We start from the raw sequence: 26207 nt of genomic DNA on the forward strand, positions 1-26207 counted from the left end.
CACAACAAAACACGTTTACAAAACCTGAGCTTTTTTGTTACTCCATATGTTTCCTTTTTCCCAGTCCATGTCTGACATGTGACAGCAAAGCACAGAGTGATTGTCCCTCCTGCCTTCTCCCTTGTGAGTTTTTGCCACCTGCTTTATAGCATGAAACAGATGTATAAGTGTAATGCATTTCAAAACTCATCTTTTCAATCATTTATCACTTAAAAGAAATTCCAAATAAAGCTATACTGTGGTTAAGCATTTTATCTGCTCAGCGTAAAGCAGGAAAGCACCACAGATTTTAGGAAGATTATGAAGAAGTAAAATATTTCAGGTGCACAGTAGGTCAAGTTCTTTATTTATATCACAGGTGACCACAAGGCATTTTGTTCGCTTCCTATAAAATCTTGTTTATGTTCCTTTAATGATCAAAATATTCCTCTAACATGCAATGAAGAGAATCTTTCAGAGAAATCCAAACAGAAGCATTGCATTATTCATCATCAAGTGAAGAGGAAAATTTCAATTGCCAGTTTCTGGTGAATGTCTAATTAAGAAAGGGGACTTCTGAGCCACAGACGGGCGCCACAATCATTAAAGGGCAGTTTTCTGAAGATTATGAGTCTCCAGTCTGTCAAGCAGAGTTTCTCCACAGCTGAACTAATTCAGCAGTAGAAAAACCTGTCTAGAACAAAGCCCTTGGAATTAACATCTTGTTTAAGCAAACACATGGCTACTTTGAAGTAAGTGTGAGAGGTTCACAACTGTTACTGAGGTCAAGTTTAATGGTAGTGAAGTGACTATAACTTCAACACTATTCTTAATTTCAGCTGCAGCACAGACCCTGCACTAAGAGGAGCTGCAGCCATACCCAGTGTGTTTCAAGTAGAGCAGTTTACTATAATTGGCACAACCAGTTCAGTCTTAGCATGGAAAACCACTGAAATGTAGACCAACTAATTCTCTGGCTGCCCAATTAAATTTGAGGGCGTGAAAAGCATACATTCAGAGGCAATTATTTTTGTTTCCTAAATCTTACACTTTTGATGAGAATATTTTTACCTTAATATTTATTTTGGCAAGCTTCCTTCTGTCCCTGATTTCAGGTAACATCATTGCTCAGTAGGTTTGTCTAGTTAGGCTGTTTCCTTGAATTTGGCTTTCTTAATGACTGAGCAGTGTAATATCTGCAAATCTAGGAGTGTGAGTGGAATTCTAATGGCAAAGAGAACTTTATCAGTGATGGCTGAGTGCAACTGGTTTGTGCACGAGTTCTGCTGAAGGAACAGTCCCCTCACAAGGGATGCTGCTGGAAGTTGCCAGTGGGTTAGTTCCTCATCATTACTGTTTCCTCATTAGTGCAGCAATTTGTATGCTGACCTTGGTGCTTATATAACCCTGGCTGCATCATCTCTCTGTTTAGTTTAAAAGACAAACTATTGTTTGTTGCCTGCTCCTCTTTGTATGAACACTGCCATTTTCACTTCTCTCAGAGATGTGCCAGGCTGAGAGCATGTGAACGGGGCTTTCAAGTTCCTAAAACACTGAAAGGTCATTGCATCAACTGTTTATTTATATATATGAACTTTAGCATTTGTGAAAGGTGCCAACTCAACAATCATGGAGGCAGAAATCTTCTGACCTCAGTCATCAAGGGCAGTGGCAACGTGAGCTTGTTTCCTGCCAGCATTTCTATCCTTGTCCTGGAGGGACAGCCTGGAGGAAGGGGTCACTCTCCCTACTCACTCAGTGTGTGATTTCTCAGCTGGAAGATGCCAGTTTTGATGGGTTGTTTTGATGATACCTTCCCACCAGGAGAACTGGATGGGCTCCATCATCTTGAACAGCTTTGAGCATTGCCCATCCAGATTAGAGTCATCTGTGATTTAAAAGTCTGTGTTCTTATCCTTGGCAATAGGAAGTGTCTATTTAGGAAATAATTTCTCTGTGTGGATACCTTTCAAACTATGTGTAAAGATGCACTTGGAGTGAAATAGGTACTCAAAAAGTTTCTTAAACTGAGGTCATAATATTTATACATATATTACAAATTCAAAATCTCTATCTCAGATGACTATTCTTTAAGTTTCCTGCAATGGAGACTACTTTTGGTTCCCCAGGAATTTTCCTAGAAAGGTAAAAAAACTTGTTTCTGTCATTGATATAGGAGATGATGACAGAGAGAAAAGGCAACTGGACTCAAACACTCTGTTTTTTTGCTTTTCTTTCTTATCCCTTCTCAAGCTTTAAAATCTGAAAAAAAATTCTGTTTAACTACAAACCCAGAATCTAATTGCATATAATTCCTTCATTTCAAATGCTGCACACAACTGGGAAATAAACCTCAGGATCCACCTAAGACACTACAAGCATCACACTGCTGCCACAAGCAAGCTGATCATCAGGGCCACTGTTCTGCATCAAGATTTCAAGCTGCCACAGTCCTCTTTGTATTTGCCATACAAAGCATTGATATGCACAGCTACAATAGGCTTTAATGACAAGGTGTCTTAATTTGCTTTTTATGATGTGATTAAAGGTACAATAAGGTATGTGTTCAACAAGAGGGAAGACCATTGTTCTGCATCATTAAGCTCACAGCAGCCCAAAGAGAAATTGTAGGCAATGTGCCAAAGCCCTTAATGAAGAGGATCTCTTTGAATTATCTATGGATGAGGAAGGGATAAAGCCTGAGCCCTGGTATATTTGATCCTCTTTGTGCTCTGTGTTATGAGGACTTACAAAGTCAGATGTACTGGACCTTCTGGAATTGTAATATATTGAAGCATTAATTTCCCAGGCACGCTAAAGCTCTTGGCATAATGGAGAAAGTGCAGTTATGTACTATTAGTAATTCTTGCAAGTGTTTTCAGAATTCCTACATCTCAGAGTCATGAACTTTTTTTAAAAATAAGGCTATGGGGGTTTATTTGTAACAATGCTCAGTGTTTTGTAAAACCAAATTATGCCAATTTTGTCTAACTCGGACTTGGAAGAAAGGTTCTTTTAGTTTGCTCAGAGATGGCAATGTTATCACGTGAGATCAGTGTGACAGGGATGATACAAAATAAAACCCCTATAAGTGGTATTTACTGCTAACACATTTTGAAACTTCTGCCATATATATCCTGTTACTTTAAATGAAAATTCTTCTTTGTTGCCCTCACCTTTGTATTTCAACTGATTGCTCTTATGTTCAGGTTACATGAAGGTGCATCTTTCTAGTTACACTGACATTTAATTATCTGGATGTGCTGCCTAACCTATAGAACTCCCTCCCACCTATCCAGTGAAATAGAAATCAAAGCAGTATCCTTTAAAAATAATTTTTCATAATACTTTATAATCTGGAATAATCAGGGATATCATGGTCTTAATTAATTCAAGTTTTACTGTGTTAGCAATTCTAGTATTACATGCACCTCTCACTTCTGTGGAAGCTGGGGATATTTCAGTGAGGTTTCCCAGAAGACTTCCATGCTTAAAAGTTATTTCTGGATGCTTTGCACTGTGCTCCACACATTGCTCCAAGACAAGGTTGCAGCACTTTGCAGGTTGAGTTCTAAATCCAAACTTCTGCCAGAGATCTGCACCTGCAGCCAGCACGGGATAGTTCAGTCCTCTCAGATATCAGTGGGACTGTTCCTGGGACTGATTTTAAGGACATGTATTTAAGGAATGCTGTCCTGCATCTGCTAGGAGATGTCAGTAACTTGCAAAGGTTTTTCTGCTGCCTGTGTTTCACAACAAAAGATGTGCAAGCTTCCTAACCCATCAAAATATTCATCATCTGTGGCTGTCTCTGTTCCAGTTGTTGCATTTCTGAATGTGACTCCCTGAGAGTCCTCAAACCCAGGCTGCATGAAATCCTGGCAACCTTGGGGGATAAGTAGCTATCACCACTGCTACTGCTGCATCAGAGCAGAGGATTCACACAGACAATACCTGGCACCAGGGCTGCTCTTTGCAGGCAGCATCTGAAACTGCTCCATGGTACAGAGTAACATCTGAGGAATCTCATTACCTTCCTCCAACATTCTTCCCACCATCACATGCACAGGAGCTTAGCAAGTGGAAGTGAGTCAGTATAAATAGAAATGACAGTACACATGGCTTCCTATTTGCTCTTGCAAGTTTTTTTTTTTTTTTTTCTTCCACAAAGTCCTTTGGGTGAGCGAGCCTGAATTAGATCAAAACTATGTGCTTAAAATTTAATCACTTCCCTACCAGCATAACACAGAAACCACATCTTTTATTCACTTGGCTGTCTGTGACATCAGTCTCTGGGATCAGATGCAGGTGGTGTGGCAGCAGGGACAGAGATTTCCTCCCCTCCCCTGCCCTGCTGAGCAATCCCCTCTGACCACTGCTGGGAACACCAACCAGCCCCACGCTCCTGGCACGGGGCACCCTCACCCTCTCTAAAGTGCCTGAGGAATGGCAGGGAGACAAGGAACAGCCTGAAGGATCAGGGTAGGTTCTGCTTCTCTGGAGTGTCTGTACAGACAACCCAGGTCATGTTTTTGGAGGTTAACCATGAGTGAGCTGCCTGTGATGATTTCCAAAGAGATCAGTAGCAATCTGTCCCTGAGCACCTGGCTGTCACTTTGCATGGTTCCATCATGGTTTTGGTCCCAATTGTACTTCAGATGTGACAAGAGTGAGAAATTTCAGAGAGTGAGATGATACAGACAGAAGGAAGAGCAGAAACGTAGAAAACAGCATTTTTGGTAATACAAATCAGTGTTTCATCACATTTTCAGAAAACTTATTGTTAAGCTTAATAAGAAAATATTGAGATATAGAGAACTGTAGAGTAGCAGTTTTTATCTCTTGTGAAATCTATTTGTTAGCTGATATTTCTATACACAGTGGTGGAAAAACTACAACAACTTGCTATAACTTCCACTGGCAGAATAAGCACTTACAGAGCAGCTGAGCACTGACTGCACACCCTGTACAGCAAGAAGTGTTTGTACTTGTAAACAGATACACAACCTCCCCTGCATGTCTTTCCTAACTTGTTCTGGGACTGTGGGACCGAGCCATTGATCCTTGTCATGAAAATTATTCACACAAACTGGATAAATTAACACCAGAATCCTATTCTGTGCTGCAAAGTTTTGTAAAAATTCAATGCTTAATAGTATGCATTTAGGTATTTGTTCTGCAGGTATGGATGGGAAGGAGCATCATGAAAACACAGCTAGCATAAAGAAATAAACCAAGACCAACCCCTTCAGCGGCCACAAGCCTTAAAGAGCACATTTTGCTTTTAAAAATGAATTTACCTGACAAACTTCATAGAGTAACTTGTACTGTTCCTCTTGCTTCTGCAGGGTGCACAAACTGCAACCCATCTTGAAACAAGCGGCAGGAAGAATCTTCCTCCCTCGGCAGAGCAGCCCCAGCAGGCAGTGTCAGCAAGCAGGCATCGTGGGGATCCTCGGAAGCCCAGGGTGAGGAGCAGCTCGGGGTAGGGAGGGTGTGAGGGTGCTTTGGAGCTGCCGTGCTGGGTCCCTCCCTGCTCTGCTCCTTCCCTGGCAGCGCTCGGCGCTCCCTCTGCCGCCCCGGGAGCCGGTGCACACGCTATATACTGCTGCTCATGCATATTAATCAGCACTCATTGACTATTCATAACAGAGAGTGATACAGAAGCTGTAATTGCCAGCTATGACAGCTGAAATTTCTCTAATTAACAGGCGAGTGTTTCGGTAGCAGGCATAATAAAAGACAGTAACAATTTTGTAAACCGTTTTGTAGCAATTACAAATAAACATGACTACATTTTACTACGGTCCCTCAGGATAATTCTTAACATATTTAAGCAGACTACAAGTCCTGTTAAAATGTAAGTCACAATGAAATGATTGTAGTGGCACAAAAGCTGAATGTGCTGAGCAGCATTTGGGGTTTTTTTTTCTCATACTGTGGTGGTATCTGAGAGCCCCAGCTTTCTAGCAGATGACTGAACTGAGGATTTAACAAGCACAACACCAAAAGGCCATCTCTATCCTTGAAAGCCTATGGGCAGCCTTAGGACTTGGCAACAAAGCAGAAGAGATCTTTGGGAATGCATGCAGAACTAGGGAAAAAATAATCAAAAAAGAGTGGCTTGGATTAGTACCTACAGAATGGCTATAGATTAATATTTATAGTAACTGAAAAATGGCCTCTATGCTATGGACTTGTATTTGAAGAGTGTAAATGACTGCTTCACGTAGTGTTATATTTAAAAATAAAACTTTATTGTATTATAAAAAAGATATACAATAGAAGAAGAATGTCATTTATGCCTATTCAGTATTGGAGATCCACACTGAACCTGTGCCATAGATGTAAATGATAAAACATCAGTGAACTGCCCGCTGACCTGGAAAAATGCTCATAAATCATAAGCTCTATGGATATTTTCCAGTCTACAGGGAGCACTACCTTGTGTTATGAGTCTGAATCGACCCTGTTGTTTTCAACAGTGCACATTTTAATAAACCTGACTTCCTCTGACTGATTTCTATATGCTTAGCAGGTTTCTGTAGGTGACAATAGAAATGTTGTGCAAGGACCCTCTGCAGCTTTTCTGGCCAAGCTCTCTATCTAGGTGTGATGTAGCATATCCAGCTATTGTTACAGTTATACTGACTCTGAGATGCCTGTGTTAAGAACTAAAATTTTACTAAATAAAGACTGTGACAAGAATGGGTCACTTAGCTGAGATGTGCTGTGGTAGCAAAAGCTACCAGCCTACAGAAAAGAAAGAGAGGAGACCTCTCAAATCTCTGCCAACCATCTGAGAGCAGGTAGAGCCTCCAGCCCAGTGTTGTGTCTGGTATTTCCCTGATAAAACTGACAACTGCTGCTGATGGTGATAGAACTTGAAAGGTTGGAGCAAGACAGAGGTAGCCTGGATCTTACAGCTGGCTCTCTAGGCTGAAGAGTGATTCAGGCTGTTCTGATGATATCTGCTTCTATCCAACCACACACTCCTGGCTTTTCCAAAGTTGGTTGGCAGCCAGAGGCTGTCAATCTCCAACAACTGGAAAGTTCTTGCATGAGAGGACTAGTGTTCCCTAAAAGCAGAAAAGATGATGATGATAAGTGAATTAAGTAAAAAAAAAAAAAAAAAGAAAAAAGGATCCCAATGAAATAGTTAAAAAGTCTGTGGGTTTGATTAGATAATTTCTGGTTATGTAATTTGATTAAGCAACTTAAGGTAAAATATTCAAAAATGTTGCCTGTAATTCTTTTTTTCCTCTAGACATTTAAGATTCTTACAGACTCGATGCTATTTTAAATGTTGTAGTTCAGTTCAGGTGGCTGGCTTCAGTCAGGAATTTTTTTTATAAGCAGTATGCAGCTGGATCTGATGAGAAATAAAACAGAAACATGCAGGAGATTTCATTTCCAGTTTCAACGGAAACGCACCTACTTATTGCTTTCCTTTACTTACATGATAAGACTACATCAGATATTATTACATCTGATTCAAAAAGATAATCCCTAAACCAGGCCAGCAGGGTAAGTCCAGGAGAAGACTTGTTTTGATGTAAGAGTAGAGCAATCCCATAAATCTGATGTTTCAGATTCTTCAGCTAACAAAGCCTGAGCAGCACACAGCATTGCTTAATGCTGCAGTTGGCTTTGTTGCACTGTTGCTCTGGTAAATAAGCTGCCCTGACAGTCAGGCTGGTGCTTAGCTCAGCAGAGATGGTTTCTATTATTGCAATCTAATTTCTATTTCTCTATTCATCTCATAAGCAGAAAAGGTGGCTCTGCCTCAGGTTAATCCAGACTAGTTGTTACAGTACTTTGCCAAACTTTCAACACTTGGGCTGCAAACGTGTGTTCTGGGCATTGTCCAAGGCTGGTTTTTGTTTTTAATGGTACGTTTCAGCCTAAGTGTTTTAGTAATTTCTAAGAGTAAGGTTACAGAAAAAAAAAGTATGCTGGTTGCCCATGTAAAGAAATTCTGGAAATGTTTCCTTTGAGGTTTTAGTACCAAGATAACTTGAAACAAGAATTTGAAGTTTGGCACAGGGATGGTTTGCATGGTCCTGGTAAAAACTGTTGAATTTGGTCAGCTCTTGAGCTTTGTAATTTGCATGTTCTGAGTACAAAACTGCTCCAAGTTTTCAGTTTAACTCTTACAACTCTTCTTTCACCAACAATGTTGGTGGGACCATGCCAGAAGGTCTGCCCAGTGCTGCAGTTCTGTTCCCTAAGTGCTCTTTGTGAGGTTGGAGGCCTTGATATCAAGAACAAAGGGATCATCTTGGTGCTCCCTGGGCTGGGTAGATGTTAACTGTGTGATTCCACTTGCTTTTTAACATCCCTACACAGGGCAGCCCTGCTCAAGGTGTGCTGAGCATGGTGGAGGTGAACTCTTTTCCTTTGGTTTGTCCAGAGAAAGCAGCTCCTCAGGGATCTCTCATCTGCCTCCACGGCATCTCCTGTGTGGTCCTGCCAGTGTGCCCCAGATAATGAGCTTAACAAAATATCCACAGAGTGGATGGCTCATATCATGTGTAAGGGGAATATTGCAGTGGTCCCAGTTGAACCTGAGCAATCCAGGCTGAATGGGAAGTCAGTGAGCCAGCTGACAGGGAACAATAGTAAACAGCCTTGGAATACACCAGGTGCCAGCAAGAGCTTTCATTACCATTTATCTAGATTACTTACCCCCTGACTGATTACATGTGACCAAACCTGCAAAATCCCTTTTACCAAGATCCCTGGCTTTAACTATCAGATGTTTGCTTTTGTGTCCAGAAGTCCATTCCCAAGGAACAGAAGCATCCAGACTCCATGGGCCACCAGGTAGGGCTGGGGGCTGCTCTGGGCAGCTGGATGTCCTGGACAGACCAGGGGTGATGGCAAGGTCCACAACCTGGTTCTGCTTTTTGTGCTGTCTTAGTTGCAAAGTGCAACCTCTCAGCTTGTAACTACAAGCCCAGTATAAATTTACCTACTTAAATGTTTATTTGAAGATGAAGCCTGAAGTCAGGGGTTGGCAGGTAAGGGGAACCCACAGGAGAGCAATGCACTTGAGGTGTCCTGCCTGTCTGCACGGGATGGTGAATCAGAATAAAGAGGGAAATCAAGCACTCACGAGGGACCTGCACCCTGGAGGGGACCATTATTAGGAAACTCAAAGGCTAAAAAGCACTCTGTGCCAGCTTTTCAAGGGTGAGGACTCATGCTGCCAAGTGCTGGCTCTCAGACAGCAGTTCCCACCAGCAAGAATAAACTCATGTCCTTTGTGTGAGGAGCAGATGGCACATAGCTACCTCCCAGAGCTGGGCAAACACCAAAGGGCTGCACTCAGTTCTGGGAGTTCCTGATGTCTGAGTGGCTGACTGCAATATTAGTAACACTTTGGCATTGTTTCATTTGTTTCTTTAAATGCAAGTTGGCTTCCCTAGCATTTCCTGGGAACTACTTAGCATTGTATTGTTGTACATATACTTAGCAAGTTCTGTTTAAACAAATGATTCCTATTTAAGCAGTGTGATTAGGGAAATGTTTGCTTCGTGTATCAATACTTTAATTACTTTTCTCATTTTTACAAATATTTAAGACTTGCGAGAAACGAGGGGTAGGAAAGAGAACAGCTGTGACTTTATAAATAATTCTCTCATTTGTGTGCTATATAAACAGAAGTCAGGAAACTGTACAGGTTATGGTTACATATAGAACAGTGTGAAAGATAACTGCTACATAACTACTTTAAAGTAACTATCTGGAATTTTTCAACGTGTGTTAGGGTGCTTTTTAATTATAGCCATCGGGTTACAGCTTGAGTGCCTTGTCGTTGAGAATGTGTTCAGGTTGAGTTCTGTCTCCCTGTGTTTATCTGCAAATCATCAGTATTACAATCCACTACAACCATAGCTGTGAAGTGTTGGATTCTTAATAATACATTTAATTAGCACGGCTCTATTTTAAAAATAACTTTCTAAAATGTCCTTTGAATACGTGAAAGCAAACCAGGACTTTCTATGGCATTATGCAGGCACAGTTAAATACATACTCTAAATATAACAGTGAAAAGATCTCAGTTCTGTATTTTTTTTACATGTGGGCACAGCAATCTGCCTGTGCATTGGAAGCTTCAAGACTGGAGCCAAAATATTTAAACTAAAACATACCACAAGAGAGGATGTGAGAGCAAATGTAAAACGTTGGCTTTATTCCCATCAGTTAATTTTCAAGTCTTGAGATCCTTATTTGCTCCACTTAGCATCTGTGAAAGAGTTCCAATTCTCAGAAGTAACTTAAATGAAATGATATTTATTGTTAAACCACTGAAGGAACTGCTCTGTCCTCTAAGCTCTTTAAGGAGTTTGAAATCTCTTTAATTTATGCCACTTGAGGAAGGCAGTAATATCACTGAACCATTAGAGCAGCATCACTGTAAGCACTGCAAGGCCTGTGGATAGCAGAAAGCTATTGTGTTAATTCAGTCTTTCATGAAGCAGAAATGATGAGGTCAGAACAGGGTAAATAACTGTTTAATATGCCACTGACACCTTCTGATGAGGAGAATTAGGATGCTAAGAGCTGACCTATAGACTGTGAAACTCCTCCCACTGCAGGCTGCTGATCTGGGTGCCTGTTACAGCAAAGCCAAGAGGTCTTGGCCAAAGATTAAGACAAAAGGTGATCCCTGAACCAGAAGATGTACACACAGAGTTTACAGTGATGACACTGTGATAGAAGTGGGTGAAAAAGGGTTTTAGCTACTGAGGACAGAGAAGGAACTAATCAGAAAAGGAGTGCTCTTTCACCTCATCATAAACCAGCTCTGAAATCACCATCTGGCAGCTGCAATGCTTCAAGTGAGGGACCTGGAGGCAGATCACACTGGAAAGAGCTGTTCTTTAGCTCATATCCCTGATGCACTTTCCTTGTCCATTTTCCCATTTGTGACATGATGTCAGCCACCATGAGCTATGGAACCAAAAGTACATAAGACATGGAAATGAGAAAAATCTGATTGTAGGCTGGATTTGTACTCTAAAAGCTTCTATCCTGTTGGCTTGAGACCTCAGCTTCCTCACAAAAAGCATCTTTGATTTCCTGGTTTTGATACTGAACAGCCAAGCTCACCTCTGTAGTTTTTTTTTACAGGTTATTTAAGCAGAGAGTTTCTATTTAAGCCTGTTCAAATTGCCAGTTTTTACATGGTAAAAGTGCCATGGTTATTGTCAGCAGTTACAAGAATATAAAACAGAAAAAGAAGAATATTCAGAGGCAGAATGTGGGTAATGAAAGCACAGGAGTGTGGATTCAAATGGTGGCTACACACTTGTTTATAAGGTTCATGTGCTCTCAGACCTAAAATTACTTACAGAGCATCTATCCCCATTTTGATTTTGCTGTGAAATATCACTTTAGAGAGGCAGCATTGTTAAGGACAGACTCTTATGAGTGATGGTTCATTTTAAAATAAAAATGTTTTCTGTAGAAGTGATAATACACTCCTAAGAATCTCCGAGCAAGCAAAATGATTCCGTGTGTTTGAAGGCTGCGTGAAAACTATTGACATAATAATTCATCTTTAAAACTGATAGACACGTGCCCAAAAGCTAATAAAGTTCTTTCTAATACAAACGAGCAAGTAAAATAGTATATCATAGCCTGTGATAGCTCTGGATCCTGATCATATAACTGTAGCCCAGGGACAAAGAAAATTGAAGTGATTTAGAAAGGTACCCAGTAGGATATATCTGATATTAGGCAGTTTGCTGAAGCAAAACAGTAATGTCAGAAGGATACAAAGGTGTAAAATCCATTTGACTGTGTCCAAATGCTTCTACTCTTTGACCTTAATGTCTCCAGATGAACTCCCCTTAGGGTCAGCTGAAAAATGCTTAATAATAAATGGCCAGAAACTGCCAAGACCTTTTGTATTTTAGCTGCTCTATTCATATTATGAATTTTAAGCCATTTCTATTTGAGAAGATATTAACCTTCATTTCTCAGTTTTTACTGCTCCACACTTAATTTGAACCAGAGCAAAACAGGAATGCCATCTATGGTTCATTAGGTTTTATATTAAGCATCTGATGAAAAGGATATGTGGGAAGATTAAGGATTAATGGTAAATGGCAGTCAAAATGATAAAAATTGCTTATATGTTTGCCTTTGTGTTCATTTCTAGGTTCAGGTGGCCAATGAGAAATCTGACTGATTAGAGCTAGGACTCCAGTGCAGAAAAGACCCAGAAGATAACCAGACTTTGGCTGAAACAGTACTCAAGGCTTTTGGGAACAAAGGATTAAAAGTAAGTGTTCATTTTTGTCTTTGAAGTTGGGAAAGATGCATTTCCACTGCAGGATATTGGCAATAGCTCCAGAACTGCTCAGTGTCATTAGCACAGAGGGGCCAGCAGTGACCTGAAGCCTCTGCCTGGGTACTGCACATCTGAAATTCTCTGCTTCAGCAAAAGTGCAGTGAAAATGGATGAGATGTATGGGGGAAGAGAAGAGTAACAGAGATCTGTGGGGACTCCAGTGGTTTGCAGTCCCAAACCAGGCTGTGCCTGTGCTCAGCTACACCTGTGCCAACCAAGACACAAGTCTTGAAACTATGGCAGAATACAGAAGGTGGCTGGGGCCCTACTGAGTGCTCCCTTGCATGGTTTCCTTTTGTTTAGCACATAAAACACACCACCAATATAGCACTGTATTTGGTTTCCATTTATCTTCTTTACAATATCATCTCAGCAGCCTACAAAAACTGCAGTGATGGGGGTTCATGGCTTGTTTCATTATGAAATCAATACTATTGCAATAAGATTGATCTGAAAAAAAAGGCACTATGTTGTTAATCCCTTCTCTTCTATGAGAAGGACACTTTTTATGTCTACTTGGGTCACTTTGAAAAAAGAATTCTAGTTCAGTGAGTAAAGTTTGCTGTTGGAGGGCAGACAACTCCCAGCTTTGTTCCTTCTACAGGTAACATTACCCAGCTTTATCTTCAGTGGCAATGGAATTATTTCCATCTGCTGTTAGCACTGATTTCTGTGAATTAATGGGAGGTACATGTAGACCTTAATGAAAAGAAATAAATTATCTAGGGGATTGCATTGGCTAACTGCACAGATTTACAGTAGATACAATTCCTCTGCAGTTTCTTCCCTGAAAATACATATTCTGATAACCAGTATGGGTGAAGTAGTATTCAAATGAATACACAAATATAAACATTTGATAAAAGAAATGTGAAAACACACAGGCAGTAAGACAGACTGCTGAATACCAATAATAACCCAGGAAATGATTGCTCCTATTGGAACACACATTTACCAAACAATCCTTCCACAAATGTGTCCTGATTTTCCTGCAGACTGAGAAGCCTACTGAGAAGGTAAGACACACGGGTGTTTCTCTGCAGAAACAGACCAATGTCATTGACTATTTTACAGACAGAATGTAAGACAAATATTAATTAATGAGATTTACACAAAATAAGTGGTTGTGGTTCTTGTGGTACAAAAAAGTACTTTTACATGTCCAGAGTTTTTGTCCTGATGCTTAATTGCAGTATGGCACTGGCTGGCAATGCTCAGAAGTTTTTGTGATCCCTGGTATGACTGTAGATTTGCAGGTTAATTTTTTATTTTATGTTTTGAGTTGTGGCTTGTCTGTTTTGGGGTACCTGGTGTAGCTGAGAAGGAAGCCAGTGTTTCAGTGACATTTCTTATTCCCTACCCATCTGTGTTATCCTTTGCTGTCCCCCCAAATGAGAGGGCTGCTGCATAGTACTGTGCTTTCTGTTCACATTTTTTTGTCTGTTCTGACTACAGTAATGGTTGAAAAACTCATAATTTTTTAAGGATAGCACAATCCAATGAAAATGTGCTGGAATTGCATGTACATGTCTAGAGGCACAATCAGTTCATGGCTGGGGGGAAGAGATTTCTGATAAATATACCTATGGAAGCATTAAATAACTCACAAATAAAGCACAGACAACAGGGGTGCTACATAAAATACTGGATTTGGTTGCCAGAATGATGATCAACACAATTTTCTGAAATACTTAAAATCTTTTTCTGTTTATTGGTTTTAGTCAGAAGGTCATAAACTACCAAACCATGTATTCTGCAATCTTTGAAATTTAATTTTCTGTAGCCTTTCTTTGAATTCCGTGCTCTTAGCAGAGGAGAGAAATCACAATAATTACAGCTTAAAATATTCTCATTTCATGGTGTGGCTAACAAGTGAAACTACAAGTAATGATGTAATCTAACATGTCAAAAAAGAAAATGAAAAGAGAAGACAGAAGGCAGGACAGAGCCAAGGGATGCTATGTGCCATGTCATCTTCTAATTAACTAACTGATCCTTTAAACTGTCAAAATCAGCAAGGAACTCCATGGCCTAGTGTCTTATTAATATTCATACTAGGCCACTAGAAGCTATGATTCCAGTCCCAGTGGTTATAGTTAAACATTAAAAAAAAATAAGCCAGGCTAGCCAGGGCTGCTACAGCTTCACATTCATAAGGAAATGAAGGCAGGGCCACCCTGCTTCCTCCAAACCTCTGCTGGGGGAAAACTCTCTGAGGATGCATATTGATTTCTGAATTATTATGGGGGTTGTATATTGAAAAAACAATTATTTTTTCAGCTTCCTATGAGCTGCCACACTGTTAATCACATTGAGCTCCATGGTGTCAGATGAAAGGAAGATGCATGTAACTTTTTGTAATACAAGCCCATTTTTAAATTTGCACACACCAAATGAGTGCCCAGTTAATAAAACCCTGTTGTTTAGAGGAGTGGCTGAATTAATTTTGCCTTGTAGGATGCAATCCAGGATTGGTTTTGCAGGAATCTGGGGCCTGCAAGAAAAAATAATCTCCCATAATCTTCTTATAATACAATTATTCTTTTACATTGCAGCCTGCCAGTCTTTTCCCACTCCCACTAAGCAGAGTTTCCTGAACCTTGAAGTCAAGGGAGCAGCTGACATTTGGCTTCTCCATTCATTTTCTGTACAATTCTTCATGGCAGGACAATACTTTAAAAAAAAAAAAAACACAACTCTGTATTACCCATACTATTTTGAGGCCCAGTACATGTCTGCCATGGGCAGGGATGTGTCTCTGGGCAGCAGAAGATGGGGATGAGGGGGTAATTCAGCACCTTCTGAAGTCAGAGTCCTGACACTGGCCTTGTAGGAGTAATTTCAAGCCCAGGCTATTTTGAGGGCAGTTAATCCCATTTTACACTTGCTGTTTCTATCCAGGCATGACAGAGTAGAAAGCAATATACTTGGCAGCACTTTACAGCAGTATGATCAGTAAAGGGGTAGCTGAGCCATAAATCATGTGCTGTATCTCTCAGTGAAAAAAAAATAATTAAATAGTTGGAATCTCATTAATTGATATCCTCTCTTTAACTGATACACTGCAGGAAAAATACCTTGGGTTACCATCCTACTCCTTCTCTTCTTTACCCTGCCCTTTACCACTTTCCTTTGTTACAACTTTTAACAATTGCACCTAACAATAAATAAAACTTTATTTATTTTATTTACTCAACCCCAAGTAGGTCCTTGTGCCCTGGGAAGAGTCTGGGCAATCCCTGTCCATGCTTTCTCCCTCCTCCTAAAAAAATTTAATCTCCAAGATCCCAAATATTTACCATCACCTATGCTGTTCTGTTGTTTAAGCTCTATTATGGATGAAAGGCAGGCTCAATGAAAACAGTAAAAATAATAAAAAAAAATCAAATACTCTAAACTGTCTATCAGCTCAGTTAACACCAGGCACCGACCTGCCAGACCACAAATCTTGAATATGTTGACACTAAATGTCTACTAGGAGCATATGTTATGGATCAAAGAACACACTGATTAATCCAGCAGAGACAAAAGTCTGTCACTTTGGTCATGGTGCCATGATACCAAAAAAGATAAGAGTAAGGAAGCAAATGAATAGAAAACAAAAATCAACAAAAGAAAAATAGCTGTAAAAAAAGGTTAGAATCTAAAATACAGTTTCATTAGCTCAAGCACTTCCACTCGTGAATGCTTTTTTTTCAGGTTTCCCAATTTTGTTTTAGATCACAAGATTCTAAATATTTTTCTACCTGTTTCCCTGCTATCATTTATATTCAGTCCAGTCAAGCAGTTTATAATTTTTATTGGGAAAGCCATCTCTGTACACTGGAATATCATTAGGACACCAGACTCTAGAGTCACAGCAATGCTGTACTGAGAGGTAGATTATTTCTTATTTTGCATTTCTCTCAAGCATTTTAGTAGTGTCTTGTTCCTGTGCAGTTTTCCAGCCATTCAACATCTGAGAGTGTTAAAGTAGAACACCCTCTACTTGAAGTCTACTTTAAAAGAGAAGACATCTTCACCTTAGGTATTTTCCAGTGTTTTTCCATACAGTATCACAGGTACAATCGTGAGCACTTTCCTGTATCTTCTTAAATAATGTGCATGCTTCAGAAAAACTTTGCCATAACTTACATAGGAGCATTTATTTTTCAGGCATTTTCCATTTAGGTTCAGTGTTTACTTGGAAGCTTTTAAAACATTTTTATCTCTGCACTCGTATTTTCTTCCTCACTGTAACACTAATTTAATTTTGGTCTGAATTAGAAAGGGGAAAAAAAAAATCCAATTTTCGGTAATGAGATTACCCTAAATTCAAGCTTTAATACTGAAAATATTTCTTGTGAAGGAGGTAACAGGGCAAATAGTCTGTGGAGATGCTCTGCCTGTAAGCTAGGGGATTTGTACACAGATTACCTTCAGAGGCATCTGAATCTTTGGCAAGAATGGGCTTCCCAGCACTCTTCTTTTTAGCTTCCAGAAAAGTCTCTTATTAAGCTCTGCTGAAAGACTCCCAGTTCTGCTTGTCATTCAATACTCTTTTAATGTGCCCCCTACAATTTGAAGAGATAGCCACCCCTGTCATACTAATATCCTGTCGATGCATGCATGTGTACTTGCTAACTTCATGTATAATTTATGAATTAGATTTTTCAAAAGCAGTCTGTGAGTGGCTATATTAACTATACACCTTTTGGAAATTTTTCTGTCTCATTTTGGCAACAGATAAGTTATCAGCAGCCTCAGAAGAGAGATACACACGTGTGAGTGCGTGTGCATATTGGTAATATATATTTATGTCCTGATCTCCAACAAGCATGTCAGAAAACACACGTGCCTCCAATTTTCCCTGATTTTATTGCAAAACGATACCGTGGGGTTTCTGAAGGAATAAATGTTGCTGTACTGAGTAGATCCCTTTAACAAGCCACTGCTCAGCTGTATTTGTCCTCAGCTTGTTCTCCTGCATAATTTAAAAGACAGCTGTCATAGCTATATGTTATCCTGTCTAAAAATCTGACATTTGTGCAGTGTTAAATAAACCCCATACTGTGCTCAGTGCTCCGGCCCCCAGCCTGCCCCACAGCCAGGCCTGGTGATGCCCCCCCAGGGCACTGGGTGCAGCACCCACCCCCCTGGGCTCAAACCAACCAGACTGATATTTTGGGAGAGGGTCAGAAATGCCAGGTGAGACTGAGCAGTGCTGTCTGCTCTGTGTTCTGTCCCCCAGGGAACCCACAGGATTGCTGGGTGGCTGTGCCATGGCTGGGCTGCTCAGGCAGCACCTCCTGACCTGGGGCTCACTCTGGGCCTGGGGATGCCCCCCCAGGGCACTGGGGTGCAGGACCCTGCAGCCTGGGCTCAAACCAACCAGACTGATATTTGGGAAAGGGTCAGAAATGCCAGGTGAGACGAGGTGAGACTGAGCAGTGCTGTCTGCTGTGACAAACCCACGGGATTGCTGGGTGGCCGTGCCATGGCTGGGTTGCTCAGGCAGCACCTCCTGACCTGGGGCTCACTCTGGGCCTGGGGATGCCCCCCCCAGGGCACTGGGGTGCAGGACCCTCCCTGCAGACTGGGCTCAAACCAACCAGACTGATATTTGGGAAAGGGTCAGAAATGCCAGGTGAGATGAGGTGAGACTGAGCAGTGCTGCCTGCTCTGTGTTCTGTCCCCCAGGGAACCCACAGGATTGCTGGGTGGCCGTGCCATGGCAGCACCTCCTTACCTGGGGCTCACTCTGGGCACTGGGTGCAGCACCCACCCCCCTGGGCTCAAACCAACCAGACTGATATTTTGGGAAAGGGTTAGAAATGCCAGGTGAGACGAGGTGAGACTGAGCAGTGCTGTCTGCTGTGACAAACCCACGGGATTGCTGGGTGGCCGTGCCATGGCTGGGTTGCTCAGGCAGCACCTCCTGACCTGGGGCTCACTCTAGGAAAGGTGTGGTTAATCCACAGCCTGAAAATGGTTTAGAGGGACAGCACTGAGCTTGAGTGGAACAAAATGATTAAAAAACAACAGTGACAACTCAGCAAATCACGTTACACTAGCAACTAGGAGTTCCTTCAGGAGAAGTTAATTGCATGGTGAAGACCATGAGATCAGGATCCTGGGACTTGGGACCTAATTTATGCACTGCAAATGTGTATATCCTTTGGAGAAAAGGTCATTTCCTGTTTAAAACTTTAAAAATACTTAATTAAACTCTGTGGTTACCAATCCAAACACATTACACTATTTAGTCCATTAAAACTCTGAAAGCCTGTTACTTATCAGGGAGTGATGGATCGTTTGGATTTCATCTTCCTTCCTTCTGAAGCTGCTTTCATTTCCTGCAGCAGAGAGCACTCCCCAGCAGACAGTAGTCACTGGCCACCACTGTAGCCCATTATAAAAAAAAAAATAGTAAATCTATTGTCACTTGGGCAATATTTATATGAAAATAGCTACATTTTATGAATTACCATTATTGTAACAAACCCATATGAAAGCTGGAGCTGGGTGACAATAATGACACCTGAGCAAGCACCACAGAAAAATTCCTCTCTCTTACCATTACATTAAGTCAGTGCCAGAAGCATTCAAATGCCTGCTACACTACTTCATATAAAGCACTTTTTAGCTGAGGCTGAGCACCATGTAAGTAGGTTTCTTGAAGGGGGGAAAAAAAAAGGAATATATATAGATCTTGACCTTTACTGTAATTGTCCAATAACAGTTTGTTATTTACCAAGTAACAAAGGTAAATACTATTATTAGACTAACTTTCCCTACTGAGGTTATAAATACACAGGGGCAATTATGCAGTCAGACCTTTTCTTTCTCACCCTTACAGACATTTTGCACAGCTGAGGCTCTCTTAGAAGTGGCATTCAGACTGGCTATAGGAATTCTTTAAAAGAAACTCTCAGGACAAACATTACAACATCAGTGTCGTAGGTAATGAACTTCCATAAGATGATGTTCAAAGATATTTTTCTGAGGAGTTGCTCAGTCAGTGCTAATTTCATATTTTAGGCCTTTGCTTATCTTTAGCTGGATGATACAAGCTGCTTAAGGCTGTTTTCCAGGTCTGTGCTTCCAAATGATTTTCCTTTTGCTCTGCCACTCCCTCAATTAAGGATAAAAAGCTGTAACAACAAAAAGATGCTGGACAGCACTAGTCATGAGTTTATCAGATTTCAAAATAAGAATTCTTACTGGGTGGTTTCCATCCTAATTTTCCTTGAGTAATTTATACACCTTGTGTATGAGTTTTATTGAGAACTTTAACAAATTTGGGAAAAAAGAGTGATGGCAATGACTTCATAATTCATGGGTCAGTAAGTCTGGTGCTTTTTCCTTAAGCAAAAAGATCTATCTGAACCTCAGGATTTGCATTTTCAGGGCTTTTTCAGTTCAATGTGGTGAAGCAGCTTAAGATGATTTTCACTGTCAGTAGGCAAAACTTGAGAGAACTCTCACACTAATTTCTCCAGATTCTGAATTTGTTCTTTTTTAGTTGAGACATCAAGAGTAGTAGTAAAGAAGAAAGGGAAGACTTACTGTTCTTCCAGCAAACACAGCACCTCTGAACAGTGAGGGGCAAGAACTGCTATTATAAAATCAAATATAGCCAGAAACTTCCAAAAGTGTCACATTGGGCTTTTAAAATTCCTAACACCAATTTAACTCAAAATGATGCCCCAAGGGAAATGGGATTATATTATCTCTCCAGAAAAATGTAAAAAAGCTTTGGCCTACGAGTCTGGTACAGTTAATGTTAGATCTTTAAGTTCTTCAGTAATTAATCCTTTAAGATATCTATATTATTCTGTGACTTCCAAAAAAATCACCATTTGTTAGAGAAAGCGTTATCAGCAGGAAGAAATGGAGTGAATTTTTTCCCTGCTACTGCAGCTGCAGCCTTTTGGTTGCTCTGGTAATCACTTGGATCAGACTACAGGACTTGGATGATTAGCCTCCAAACTTTGCTCCTACCTGGAAGAGCCAGGATTAATCTTTCCAAGTGTCACAGCACACACAGCCAGCATTGTACTCCTGGTCAGGGGGAGAATTTCTTAAGTCACATGCTTAGGGTTAAAAACTTGCTATTGAGTTGCAATATGTGACTAGGATTTAAGCCTCTGTTTTGTGTGATTAAGAGTAATTCTGAGCAATTAAAGAAAACAGTTCATTTGTGGCAGGTGGCAGAAAACTAAAGAAGATAATTACTCTTTTTAGCCATCTGTGTTAACTGCCATTAGCAGAATTAAACTGAGATTCACCACTTTGAAATTCGAGGCAAAGTTCCTTTCCCTTAACTACATAATATAACATTGTCTGAAGTCTAATTACAAAAAAAGTCATTTCACCCTGCTTGCCATGAGGTGCTTATTTGTTAATTTTATTAAAAATGAAGGCACCCCAAGATACAATAAATTGAACAACTGCTTCTATTAAGTGTCTTTGAATTACATGCTGGCTCTGAAAAACTGTCCAACTTTGAGTGAGTTTATCCTGGAAAGGCCTCATCTCCAACATCAGCAACTGCAGAAATGAGGTGCTGCTGGAAAGAAGAAACATTCCTACCCCTTACATAAAGTGTCAGAACTCTGAAATAACCCTGAAATAACTCAGTAGCCCTCCCTGGGTCTACTGACAATCCCAGTGCTCTTTGTAACCTTGTGAAAGGATCAGGAATCTCGTTGCTGTTGTGGTACCTGTGCTGCAGAAAGTTATAAAAGACATGGAAAATACATGGAATCAAAGCAAAAAAAGATGGCATGGGGGATCTTTAACAGTGTTTGTGCCTCTTGAAGCCACTCACAGCCTGCTAGGGAGTACAAAACAATTCTTCATCTTTAGCAGGATAAGGAGGATATAGCACCAAGCAGTTACAGAGTGATCCTGTAACTGATTCCATGAAATACAAAATTTCTCTCAGCATGGTGTTTGGACTGGGTGGAAATGTGTGAGGAAAACCCAGTGAGTGCAAGTGCAAGAGCTCTCCTGCTGTACTGGGACTCAGGGCAGCTTGGGGTGCACTTTCTGTAGGGAAGCAGCACCTTGCTGAGGTTTCCAGATTTCTGTGTTTTCTCTAGACCAGAAGTGAAGTCAAGAACTTGAATCAACAACAATCTTGAAGGGCAGAGGTTTCATTTGTGGAAAGGTAGATATAACCCGGTGTTATCTAAGATGCACTATGACATCCACACAGCTGGCAAACAGGATGCAGGACTTAGGAGGACTCTCAGAACCAGTATCTGGAGGCCAGTCCAGACACTCTTCAGTGCCTAAAATGCCAATAAACTTGGATGTTGAGGCAAAAAAATCCCAGTTCAGGCATTATATGAATTCAGTTGCCAAGCTGACCAGGCAGCTGGAACAAGCTGTGCTGCAGCTACATCTAGATGAATTCCACACACATTTACATAGATTAGATGTGATTTTTTTATAAGGTTTCTCACTATGTTTATTGTGCTTTGGTCCATAAGTCATTGCAATGTTCCTTTAGCTGGTGAGATGTTTTTGTTTGAAATAAAGAAAATATTTGCTATGGAGGAAATATAAACAAGTTGAATTCTAATGACTGCTTTATGGTAAATAACAGGACAGTTATTCAAATCTCCCCTATGAACCAGAAGTGCTGGCAGTGGTGTTGCTAAGCTTGCTTTGCTCTGTGGCTGCCTGTCCTTCCTGGATACTTCTTTCTTCATTATTCCCTTTTTGAGCTGTGTTCTGGGACTTCAGCACAAAGGAATGAAGGGAGTGGGAGGCAGAAAGTGTGCAGGAGAACAAAAGCCCTTCAAATAACTCTTTCAGACACATTTCACACTTTAATTGAATAAATTGTACAGAAAATCCTATGTCTGTAGTATACAACTCCCTAGGTGCTCTCAGCTACTATATCTGCAGCTGTTTGTATTCAAACTGGGTAATTTAATATGCCTGTATCAGTATATACTGTACAGAGCATTTTCAAATCAAATGGCTGTGAATTTAGACTTGGAACAAAGCAAACACCCTCTGAAGAGACACTGCCTCTCTCCTTGGACTTTAGTGTTCATCTCTCAAGAAGCAACATTAAAACCCCTGCCCTTTGCTGAGCTGTAAGCTCTGTTTCCAACGAGTGCCTAATGTCACCAAGATGACACACATGCACAGAAAAATGTATGTATCATGTCAGCTGGCAAATCAGCTGCTGCCTGGTGTTCCCCAAGGGGAAAGATTCATGCATAAGGCTGCCAAAAGAAGGGTCATGATTCAGTTTGGCAGGGGCATAGCCTGGACACACTTTCCTTTAATTGCTCCTTGTCACGTGAGATGTGACACTGTGGCTAAAATAATACAGAAAATAGACACAAACAATCTCATATATGCCACACTCTCTAAATGCCCTGTTTATTCTGCTGGTAGTTATTAAAGAGAAAAATAATTAGGGTCTCATTTTCTCCCATTTTTTTCCCCCCCATCATTTCTGCCTGAATGATGCAGGAGTCAACATAAAGGAACCACAGCAGACTAGAAGAGGATCATTTTTTCATGCCTGTTTACTAATCTTACAAACTGCCTGTGCACTTTGTAACTTCATCAACACAGGGAAGAAAGGCTAAAGATACCTCTTAAAAGTCTCCCTGTAAAGCCTGATGGCCAGGGGTGTCCTACAGTTTATTCACAGCAGGAAGCAGTGTAATTGTCAGCTCCAGGTTTCTCTCCTAAAGAGCAGTTCACTGGTGAAGGGAGGAAAAAAAAATGTGAACAAGATTGTACAAATTTGGCATATGGTAGAGAAACTGCAGAGGCTGAAAATAATTCAGCAGCTACCAACTCCAGGACAGATTGCCATGCTCCTGGCATCACATCTCTCCTTTTCCCAATTGCAATGCCCAAACAGGTTTGATTTATTGGAGGTGCCATTTCTAGAAAGGGTAGATTGGGGAGGAAGAAACTTCATGTGTGCTTGTTCTTTGGGGTGGCCTTGCTGGGCATGAGGAGTATTAGAGAGAGAGCTGGAAGGGATGGAGAGTGGAGGTTTTTGGGTGTTAAGACATGACTGAGATACATTCACAGGTAATGCACAATGCTTCTAGGGCTTATCCTATGGTCTGAATGTTACTGCAGTGATCATTTAGTCCCTTTACTGAGCTCAGATCTCATAAAATGAAGTAAACTGACCATGAATGACTGCAGAGGATTCCACTGTCACCAGGGTGCCACTGGGCACAGATGTGTCCTGGCCTGGTTTATGTCTCCCTGGAACAGGAGTGCTGCTTCACCCCAAAACCACCCCCCTGGCCCTGGCTCAGCTGGACACCTTGTGGTCCAGGACAGAGGTTACTGATGTGGTGAGGCAGAGGATGGCTGTGGGGCAGACAAGCAAAGGGAACACTTCAGCCATGACATGAGTGGTGACCTAAGACCCAGGACCTGGGCACAATGTCCTGAGGTACTCAGGGAACCAGCAGGCACCAGCCTGGCTTCCCCCCTGCTCATTTACAAGAGAAAGGTCTTTGTTTCACTTGTCCCCTGGAAGCTCTCTGGCTCCTTGTGCAATCAGCATTAAGAGAAGGTCCAGTGTTTGAAGGAGTCACCCATTTAATTGTATGAAAGCAAAGGTTTAACCACAAAAGCTGCCAGGCACTCCCACAATTATCATTTATCAGTCAAACAGAATGTCCTCAGGTTATGTTTTTATCAAATGTTTATTGATTTAAGCTTTGGGCGTTTTAGAGGATTAGAAATTATTACTTCTGATTTGAATAGTGTTTAGAGAAATAAAATTCAAAAGAGTGCATTTAGAAAACAAAGAGGTTTTTAAAGAATTGTACAACAGTAATATTTGATAACTCCAGTCCTTTGTAATGAAAAAGAAAAAATAAAAAAGGTCTGTATACAGCAAGTAGCTAGGTATTAAAAATAAAGGATTATTTTTCATTTCAGGAGAGACTTTGCTCTTCCCTGTGACTCCATTCAGAGTAGTAGAGGATATCAGGTCCCCCAAAATTCTTTGCAGTTAATGTGAGAAGACAGAAATAAGGAGGGCTGCTTCTCCTATTTTTTACTCTTACCTGATTTAGCAGCCCAATTATTCACAAACACCTGAGAAATGATGACATTCCAGTGGTTTTTATTTGAAATGCAGCCAGGAATCATGGCTTGGGTGTTTGAACTCTGTGGTGCTTGGTCCCTCAGGAGAGGTTCTGGCTGATGCTGAAGGGAATCTTCTTGCCTATTTCAGGGGAAGCTGAACACCACAGAGATGTGGTCATCAGCACCCAGTCCTAAATAGAAATGACACACTCCTTGGGATATAAATATGTTATCTATCAAACTGTGTCTCTGAAACAGCTTAATCATTTCAAACTAATAATGCCTTGAATCTGGAGCTGATCTTTACCCAGGGCTCAGCAGTGAGCACTCACCCACACTAATGATGTGCTGCTGAACCAGCCCTGGATGTCCCCTGTCACCAAACACAGCCCTGCAGAACTTGTGGTGCCCTGAGCATCACTGGGAAGTTTTCTGTGTCTCACCTCCAGCCCTGATCTTCCCTCAAGGAGGTTAATTTAAGGGTGTGTTTATATACACAAAATTATGGCCTTTATGGGTTTGTCCTATGTGTGTCCATAACAGTGTTAAATGTGTTTATATCTGAACCCTGTTTGAAGTGCAAGGCATCCTACACAGCAATCTGTCAGTGCCTAAAGAGCCTGGGGCTAGGAGTAGACATTTACTTACAGAATCTTTAGACTATTTTAAATGGGCCTTTGGGACCTCCCTACTGACCAGCCTAGAACATGCCCTTCTGTAACATCTCTCTCTGCTATTTCTTTTAATTGACTGACCTCAACACTGGCTCTTCAAAATCACTTTAACCCAAACATGCCCCCGGTCTGAAGCTCCTAATGACCTTCCCCTGGCCCTAAACACATCTGGCTGAGACAATGCAAACATCATTTGGAAGATGAGTAAATTCAATAACTCAATTACCACTGCACCAAAATAACATTTATCAAACGCTGGCCACAGTGGTTTGGATCTTGAGCCCTCTCTGTTTCAGGGGCACAGCATTTGGGTGAGAGTAACTAATCGATTTAGGAATGATTAAATAGAAATTTGTAACACTTGGCATTATTAAACCTTCAATCTTCATTACAACTGCTTAACGATTACATCATGGGCTGTGTAAAATAAATTAACAGGAGCTGGAAACAATCTAATCATAAAGAAAGCAAGCAAAGGTATTAGAGTAGTGTTCAATAGAAAGTCTAATAAAAATACATATATTGTGGCATTATTAGTAGGTTGTAAACACTGAGGTTTGGAGGAGTTTCAAGCCTGAAAAATTTAAAAAGCCCAACAAGACCCTCCCCCTGGCTAGTATCTAACATTGAACTCATTTATTTTAAAAGGTCTAATTTAGTGGTGGAGCCAGCAGCCTGAGGGCTAGAGATGAATAACAGGTCACCCTCTGCATCCTCCTCTCAGACAGAAGAAATGTTTCCTTCACAGCCAGCCTGTGTCCCAGCTGCTCCTCCCAGGCTTTCCACTCTTATCCTTTGCCTGGAGTTCAATGTGTTCCTTGTTTCACCTACTCCTTCATCCAGCCAGCAGGGCCTCTCCTTTTCCTCTTTCAGGACCAAAGCATTCAACATTTCACATAAGTTAATTATAAGAATAATTTAGAAAACTGCAAAATATTTTCAAGCGTTTTCCTACCTTCTCTGTTCAAAGCCTGACCTTCCTACAATTATTCAGACAGGGCAAACCATCCTGTGTATGACACCTCTTTTGGAAGCATCATTACTGTTATTGCTAAAGGAAATCCCTGCATTCCTTTGCAATTTTCCCTGGCCAGCTAATACATGGAGACGTTTGG

At 40.9% G+C, this 26207-nt stretch overlaps 1 protein-coding gene across 2 annotated transcripts in view; it reads right to left on the reverse strand.

Annotated features, from left to right (window-relative positions):
* The window catches only part of PDZRN3 (PDZ domain containing ring finger 3), a 130893-nt gene that overhangs the window by 26580 nt on the left and 78106 nt on the right, over positions 1 to 26207 (reverse strand). The window contains exon 1 of one of the 2 annotated variants that reach the window (XM_071756329.1): positions 5280 to 5559. The exons of the other annotated variant lie outside the window; for it this stretch is intronic. Coding sequence (XP_071612430.1) covers positions 5280 to 5348 — 69 coding nt within the window. The 5' untranslated portion in view covers positions 5349 to 5559. Of the gene's footprint in view, positions 1 to 5279; positions 5560 to 26207 lie in introns of those variants that run through there. 2 annotated transcript variants of the gene reach the window in all.

Source organism: Heliangelus exortis, chromosome 12 (genome assembly GCF_036169615.1).
Source record: "Heliangelus exortis chromosome 12, bHelExo1.hap1, whole genome shotgun sequence".
NCBI lineage: Eukaryota > Metazoa > Chordata > Aves > Apodiformes > Trochilidae > Heliangelus > Heliangelus exortis.